The 8,736-nt window shown below is 46.9% G+C and overlaps 1 protein-coding gene across 2 annotated transcripts; it reads right to left on the reverse strand.

Moving 5' to 3' along the window:
• Positions 1–4,718: 4,718 nt before the first annotated feature.
• On the reverse strand, positions 4,719–8,193 carry LOC122385787 (keratin-associated protein 19-2-like). 2 transcript variants are annotated; one of them, XM_043374312.1, is made up of 3 exons: positions 6,220–8,193; positions 5,248–5,419; positions 4,719–5,214 (listed from the first exon to the last, which is right to left on the reverse strand). In XM_043374312.1, the coding sequence occupies exons 1-3, from the start codon at positions 6,223–6,225 to the stop codon at positions 4,898–4,900; spliced, it is 495 nt and encodes a 164-aa protein (XP_043230247.1). In that variant the 5' UTR covers positions 6,226–8,193; the 3' UTR covers positions 4,719–4,897. The 2 variants fall into 2 exon arrangements, with proteins under 2 accessions (XP_043230247.1, XP_043230236.1); XM_043374301.1 differs by having other exon boundaries at positions 4,719–5,419.
• Positions 8,194–8,736: the final 543 nt, after the last annotated feature.

Consider the following 8,736-nt stretch of genomic DNA (forward strand, 5'->3'; position numbering starts at 1 on the left):
GCGCTGTTTTTAACTTTAAATTATGCTAAAACATTTACGGATGAAATGTTCAGTGTCAAAAATTGATGTGTCTGCCGTGTACTATATTCCCACTTAACATGAGCGCGTGATAAACATTTTATGTACCTCGAATTTTCAAATGATAAAGATGATGAATCGGAGGATGCTGAAAAGCAAAAGCTCATTCCAATATTTGGACTACTTTACGATTAAAATGTTTACATTCCTGTCGTCTTATTGATCATTTATTTGTTCTTTTTTATGAAAATAACTTGAGGCGTTGAGAACCGAGGTAATTTCTATCTACCGTGCCTTAACTTACCAGCAACAGCAATCTATCTACGCCCTACGGTGGCAAGGGAGACTGTGAAAGAAGCGTAAGATGGATTCTAAACAATTCTTTTGTGATATACTGAAGGGCAAAGTGCAGAGAAGAGCGTACAAGTCCTGGGGCCGTATTCACGTCGATCATTTTCGTAAGAATTTTCTTAAGTTTGACCTACTTCTTAAGTAAATTTTTTTATTCACGTGAACTCCGTCGATAAAAACTTACGAAGTGTCGACGTGAATACCAAATTATACTTACGAAAGAAAATCGACTTACGAAGTCGACGTGAATACGGCCCCTGTTTTGTGCCAGGCTGTTGCAGTAGCACTTATGAAACTCCGAAAACGATCTTCGTTCATGTCCCGAACAACATTACCCTGAGGAGATGATCGTCTGCAATAGCAGGAAGAGCTGATGCAAGTACTTTGAAATCCACTATCAAGTCGGTGCTATTGTTGTAATGATCACTGTGAGGTGAGATATTTTGTGCAAGGGCTGAGTGTAATGCCCAGGAAATGACCTCCATTCGCCCCCTGACCGGTCAGGGTTATAAAATTTGAGTGGATGGCGGTCCGTTTGGGGTTCAGATGTCAATTGTATTTTGTTACTGTCAAACAATACATGTTATGCTGGCAGCGAATGTGTGTAACGTCGTTTTTCGAAGCAGAAGTTAGAACTGTAACGGCCGAGTGCTTGCTGGTCTCATCGTAAGTATTGTAAGTGTTGCAAGCAAAAGCATTGTCAATATTGTAAGTATTGTGAGCATTGATGTATGGTAGATATCACCTCACATGATCTCGGCTCAGATAACCCTCTCCGGTGTCCCTGTCAGTAAATGGCACCTGGATCATTACAGATAAGATAATTTGTCATAATTCTTAAAGAATTGGGTGGTTTTGACTCGTTTACTCGAGGTGCAGGTCGCATTTCAATACTTTTCCATAGGCTTGCAATGTAAAGGTCACCACTCTGACCTAACCTCAGGTCACAGATAAAAAATTCTGAGATATACAAACGACACATACTGCAGGTACTGTTTTGAAGACTTGATGAGAGGAAATAACTTCGTGAAAAACTCAAGCTCTGACGTGTTTGCAAACTTTTCTGAGGTGGGGTCAACAAACCCGCTCTGGTTACCTGACCTGACCTGACCCGGCATTTTTTTTTTTTTTTTGCTGAGATGTGTGCAATGAGCATTTAGGAAAAGTCACCAAATATGAGCTGAATGTCTCGCGGCGTTTGGCAATTGTACAAGAAAATCCTGAAAGGTCTCCCCGTCCGAAATAGGGTTAATGTGTATATGAAGAGTTGCAGATGCCAAACATACCCAGATCTAAGACTGCAGTTCCCAGCGCCGCTGCAACGTTTTTAAAACAAACATACATAGGACATACAAACATGTACATAGGATACATAGGATACATAGGATGACAGGCGAATAACCGCTCACGCAAGGAGCGGAGCTCCGCCCCGTCCAAAGTGGCCAACAAAGCAGAGACAGAGGCAGCATCACATCTTCCATCAAAAAACTGGTTTCTGGCTTGGAAGATGAGCTCCATCTTTGCATCCGAGTCGGTGCTGTCAGGAATCAGCTGGTCTAATGGAGTGAGAGTAGTGAGACGACTAGCTATTGTATCAGAGCTGCCTGGTCTTCGTAGCATTTGCACCGATTCTTCTCGATCGGACTCTGAATTCTGTCCCTCCTGCGTATTACTTGAGGCATTGCTATGTAGCTAAGTCTTTGGCAGAGTTTCATTACCCATGCTTTGCAAACAGTGACATAACAACACAGTTAATTAATCACCAAGCTTCTTTGCAAGTTCCAATACAGTTGAATCGCACGCGATTTGAGTGCAAAAATCAAGAGAAGTGCCAACTTGTTCCCGTAAAATATTTTGAATATTGACCTAAAAAAATGAGTAATTTCCAGATAAAATAACAGCGAAATCAGTTTTCGCTTGCCAATAAAACTCACAGATATTGAAGCTCCATTATTAAAGGAACATTTTAGTATATGCCATTCTTTATAAAACTTCTTAGCCACGCAATACCAGCGCAAAATAAAGAGACACTGAAAACACGACCAATCACTCCGATTTACCATAGGAAAATACATAGAAAATGTATGTCTCAACTGCGCCAAATATACAGACAGTTATATACCTACATGTGACGTCATGATTAGCCCGACCAATCAGAAGCAAGTTGTTTTCAGCCACAAATAATTAATTTCTGAACTAACTAGGCATTTTTTTTAACAAAGTGATTTTAAATTAAATCATTAAAAATTCTGAGCTTTTTTATTTTACCAAAACATACAGAGCATGCAGATAGGTCCCAACCCTATTGTATGTAGACTGTGCCGGGGCGGGACGGTGCCGTCTTTACATCGCGCTCCTTCCCGCTGATTATACTCGATTCGCGTCAAATTTTGTGAGAAGACTAAGAAATGTACAGGCAATTTTATAGTCAAAGAAAATTGAAAATCGGCCGGTAACAACTTGAGTTATGACTTATGAGTGCGTAAACACAAAACTATAATTGCCGCGTTACCCGCGTCGGCCGATCCCGCTTCAGCCGGCGACATCTTACGCTTAGCAGGCTTCTAGTTATAACTGCCATATTTATTGTTGGATGAACTAGAAATTCACCATACATACTCACAAATGTATGGTCTTTGGTATAGTGAAAGAAAAAAGAAAATCGGCCGGTAACTTTTTGAGTTATCACCGTGTAAACGCAAAAAAGTCAGTCATATGGCAGATTTGACCACATTTGACCTCATTTGACCTTGAAGATATTGACCTAGGGTCATGAAATTCACACACAACAGAGTTCCCCAGGACCCCCACCTACCCTCCAAATTTCGTCTTTCTAGCTCCAGTGGGAGCTGAGATCTTAAGGGGGGGCGCCATCCGCCCCCCTTCCACTGGGCGTAGTACTCGCAACCCTTCCACTGCGCGTGTTAACCCTCGCCCGTATTGGTGTTTTTCCAGCCGCGAACGTATAAGAGGGGGGGGGGTCCGTTGGACCCCCCTGTCGTTTCGCCCCTGATCGAGCAGGAGCTTCGCGGAAAAACGAGCGTGTTTTCCGTGACGAGAGGAAGCCGATGCTTCCCAACTTTAACCCTCGCCGGCTGAGGCCCCCCCCCCCTCTTATAGGGGTGCCGCCCCCCATAGGGTTTTTTTTCGCGATAGCTCCGAACACGCTGGCGATAGAGAGCTGAAACTTAATATACCATCTATGACTCAAGCCGGATCTTTTGACACCAACCGCATTTTCGGGTCAGGTCAGGTTAGGTCACTGACCTATGACGTCATAAGTGAACCTCTGTACGGTCTTCAGATCAGATGTCGCAACTTCGCAACGCCCTCACTGCCAAGTGCCAGAGGAACTTTCACAGGGAAATGAAACTTGCAGGACGAGTCTCACAACTTGTATACCTATCTCGGATTTTTCCTGAAGGTCATATGAGGTTAGGTCATTTTCGTGACCTCACCATTAGAAGTCAATGGGGTAAAATAAAAACTGCTATTCTGGCGCCGGGAACGATCTCAAACTATCTCAAGCATACAGAAACGTGATTTTATGCAGTCTTTGCAAGGTTAGATGCGTCACTTTTGCATTGTTGACCTTGCGTGACGTCATTTATGACATCATTAGGGTCATATTAGTTCCTCGTCAATAATTCCGATCAAATTGAGCTAGCGAGTCGGGAAAGCCACCAATGGCTCAGGAAGACCTGCCGAATCGAATGATATGCGACATGACCTCCTTTGACCAAGTTCGTGACCTGGGGGCGCCGACCTGACCGTGACCTGAGGTCAACCCCCTAAGTAGACCTGACCCAAACAAAAAGTATATCATTCGACGCGCCGGAGCAAGGCGAACACGATGCTGCCAAAATCGCGGCACTACGGCCATTTTTTGCGAAGTTATTCACCAAAAACTGAATCGTACCTTGGGGCACTTGACCTGACCTCAGAGGTCACCGGTTGACCTAGGACCTTAAAATCTGGTACCAATCTCTGCGTCTCGTAACGGCGCACACGCTCGTTTTTTCCGCGACGCGCTACTCCATAGCGAAACGGCGGGGGGGGGGGTCGTACCCCCCCCCCCCGGCCGGCGCGTATGTAGAAAACCAATAGGCCCGGCGCGGGATGGTCACTTTAACTGTTAGGGCGTTTGTTCCAATCGGCTTTTATGAACTGTCGAGGTGTTTGGTGTAACCGTCACTACTGGGACTGGTTCCAGTTGGTGCTCAACATAATAGCATTAGGTATGCATTTCGACCATGGTGTGAATTTATGTTCAGCGAAGCACTATTTAGGTACGTTACGGTCTTTATGCATGAGAGCCGAGCACCGCACGCTCAGAGCAAAATACCAAAGTTGGTGTTGCTTATATATTACATACAATTACAATAAGACACACACACACACACACACTCGAGCATGCTCCATGCAAATTCAAACGTAGGACAAATATTTACGAATTCCAGCTGGTTCATTCTGCCACACATTCATTGATTTAACATCATTTATACGCCAGACCTTTTAAACAATAAAATTAGTAGCCATAGCGTCCATAGCCACGGCTGCCAAGCAGACCAAAGTTGCGGAAGCCAAATCTACGGCCATAGCCTCCATACTGGTTTCCGTAGCCCAGGTTTCCGAGGCCGTACTGGTTTCCGTAGCCGAGACCGAGCCCACGGGCGCCGAGCAGACCGAAGCTGTTGAGTCCAAACTGGTTTCCGTAGCCGTACTGGTTTCCGTAGCCCAGGTTTCCGAGGCCGTACTGGTTTCCGTATCGGTACTGACTTCCGTAGCCCAGGTTTCCGAGGCCGTACTGGTTTCCGTATCGGTACTGACTTCCGTAGCCCAGGTTTCCGAGGCCGTACTGGTTTCCGTAGCCCAGATTTCCGAGGCCGTACTGGTTTCCGTATCCCAGGTTACCGAGGCCGTACTGGTTTCCGTAGCCGAAGTTGTTGAAGAGGCCGCCGCCGATCGCTCCTCCGTTGAACAGGCCAACTCCGGAGCCGCCGAGGAGGCTAGCGGCGGAGGCAGCCACCAGGCAGGAGAGGATCACCAGCTGTGGATGCACAAAGGTCAGTGTCAGCATCTCTCTCTCCCTCCCTCTCCCTCTCCCTCTCCCTCTCCCTCTCCCTCTCCCTCTCTCTCTCTCTCTCTCTCTCTCTCTCTCTCTCTCTCTCTCTCTCTCTCTCTCTCTCTCTCTCTCTCTCTTTCTCCAGTGGGACCGACTTGAGCGTGAACGGTAAACGTCGCCCATAGCTGCACTCCTGGTCCCCTTAGTGAGAAGCGGCGGGCGTCTACCTAATTCAGATAAACTTCTGTTATACCATATCGACGGTATATTTGCGTCATATGTCACATTTTGAAGCTTTGAGTCATGTTCCAGACTTCTAACAGATGTTGACCTACATACTTGCATTTGGATTCATAGGCATCCAGCAACTAAGAAGCGCCAAATACACCATCACTTCTTATTTCCTCAATTACGTTAGAATCTGCCCCGCGTGGTGCGGTTTCACCTTTAGTTCAACAATTTATAAATCTTTAAAGGATCGCCTGTTATTTTTGTACGTTCTTCCACTTCGTCTGATCACCTACTACGTTTTTCGCACATCGTATGCTATTTTCTTGAAGGCATGCATCGACTGGTGTAACAAGTTACATGCATACATGTAAAATGACATTAAAAAGCCTGATTAAAACGACCCCACGAATTCTGACAAATCTTCATCCCTCAAACACACGCCATTGTTCACTCCAGCAGAGTGTAACTATTACAAAAGATCAACGTTTTGAGTCAATGCTCGGATACCTGGGCATGCTGCTGGCTGCGGGAAAATTTACGGTAATGTGACTTACCTTCATGGCGCCTGGCGGTTTCTGAGCTGCGTCCTGAAGGAGCCGAGTTGAGTGTGTGACTGCTATGCCGCCAGATTTCCCTTATATACCTACTGAACTGGCTGAGAGACACGATTGCTGTGCGTTGGCCGCTGGTCACGCCTTCAGCCCCGCCCCACGAAATTCCGGTGCAATGTCGACGGAGCGGGTCCGGGTCGGGAAGTCTGACAAGTACAAGGTCAGCCAGAGGTGCTGTTGGAGAACGGGGGAGGGGGGCGAAAATACCGGGTGTCCCAGAAAAAAGTACCAAATTTAAATTAGAAGTACAAAGAAAAATATGCGCGTGACATGTAAAATTTTAACATCAATCGAAAGCGTGATTCATGGAAATTATGTTGTATGGGTCGAGCGCTCTGTCAGTCATGAAGCCGTTTAATACTGAACAAAAAACCAAAATAGTCGAATTTTATCTCAAACACGGATCAGCCGTTTTAACGCAAAGGCAGTATCGCAGACATTTTAAGGTCCGAGAAGCTCCAACGATATAGACCATACAGCGTCTGACTGAGAAGTTTCTGGCAGAAGGGTCCATTAGTAACCAGAATGCCGGAAACAGTGGTCGGAAAAAAACATCTCGCAGCCAGGAGGCCATACGAAAGGTCGCAGAGCAGGTTGGTCAAACGCCGAAAGTGTCGGTGCGGCGCCTCGCGTCTAGGGTCGGTCTCAGCAAGTCCTCCACTCACAGGATTCTCAAGAAGGATCTCGCCTTATCTGCCTTTAAGCTTAAAGTGTCTCAAAAGCTGTTTGCTGCGGATTTTGAGCAGAGGGAACAATTTTGCAAATGGTTTTTGGAAAAGTGCACAAACAACCCAAACTTCTTGTCTTGTGTTTGGTGGTCTGATGAGGCCCATTTTCATCTGAACGGGCAAGTGAACCGCGCGTTGAGCGCGCAGGGAATCATCGGCCTGGATTCTTTTTTGAAAATGGTGCTGGCGAGACGGTCACTGTCAATTCCCGGCGCTACCTTACCATGCTTAAAAGCTTTTTGCGGGCACTCACAGCGAGTTGTGCGGACACCCTGAACCAGCAATGGCTGCAGCAAGATGGCGCAACGGCGCATACATCACGCGCCAACTTGGCCTGGCTGCACGAGTGTCTAGAGGGGCGTGTCATCTCCCGGCGGGCCGCGGTGACCTGGCCGCCGCACTCTCCTGACCTCACGCCCCTCGACTTTTACCTGTGGGGCTATCTGAAAAGTGTGGTGTATCAGGAGGCACCAGAAGACCTAGCGACACTGAAACGGGCGATTCGCGCGGCCATTCGCGCGATTCCACCTTCCGCATGTGCTCGGGTCGCAGAGGAAGCCAGGTGCAGGGCGGAGCGGTGCCTGGCCCAAGAAGGCAGGCACTTCGAACATGTGCCGGTGTGAGTGACAGGAAGGAGTGGCATGGTCCATTTGTAGCGCAAATAAATCTCCATGGAACTGGCTCGCTTTTGATATGCGTTTAAAGCATTAGTGCCGAATAACAAAAAATATATTGTCTAAACAGCGTAATTCTTTTTTCCACCCAAAGGAAGGCGCTATACGGAGAATATCCCATTGCGTCATTTAAAAGTGACTTACACCTCTCACCGGTTTGCTGGCTGCGTGGTGTAGTGGTGAGCACACTCGCCTCGTGATCTAATAACTAGGGTTCGATCCCCGCAGCCGGTAGAACTTTTTGGCGCGTTGTAGGTTAGGTTGTAGGTTTGTAGGTTGTAGGTTTGTAGGTTGTAGGTTTGTAGGTTGTAGGTCTGTAGGTTAGGTTGTAGGTTAGGTTGTAGGTTGTAGGTTTGTAGGTTGTAGGTTAGGTCAGGTGAGGTTAGGTTATGTTTGTTTTTGTTTGGTTTGTTTACCAAGAAGCATCTTCGGGTATAGCGCCTTCCTTTGGTTGGAAAAAAGAAACACGCGTCTAAACAAATGTGGTACTTTTTTTCTGGGACACCCTGTGTATTCATTTCTTACCTTTGTACCAGGGATGCGGAGCCGGAGCCGGAGCCGGAGCCGGAGCCGCCGGAGCCGGCATATTTTGCCCGGAGCCGGAGCCGGAGCCGGAGCCGTGAAACAATATAGCCCGGAGCCGGAGCCGGAGCCGGAGCCGTCAAAAAAGGGGGCGACTCCGGCTCCTTTTCTTTACCCGCGCCCTGCTGGGGGGGGGGGGGGTGTTTGAACACCCCCCTTGTGGTTTTTCGCGAATATCTCAAAAAACGGCGGCGCATCATGCATCAATTCTACACATGTTGTGAAAATTTCAGACCAAGGTCATTCAAGGTCAGGTCACCAGGTCACTTGAAGTGACCTCACCTCATAAAAACTTTCAATGTCTGTCATAGCTACACCGAGTGACCGATCGCTTTGAAACTTTCAGCGATTGCTAAGGCCAATAGCATGTACAAAATGTATATCTCCGAATTTTGATATCGATGACCTAAGGTCAGGTCAATTTTGCGACCTCGCCATTATAAGTCAATGGGAGAAAATTGAAATGCGCCTCTTTT

This window comes from Amphibalanus amphitrite, unplaced genomic scaffold, assembly GCF_019059575.1.
Source record: "Amphibalanus amphitrite isolate SeventyFive unplaced genomic scaffold, NRLGWU_Aamphi_draft 000015F_arrow, whole genome shotgun sequence".
Taxonomy (NCBI): Eukaryota; Metazoa; Arthropoda; class Thecostraca; order Balanomorpha; family Balanidae; genus Amphibalanus; species Amphibalanus amphitrite.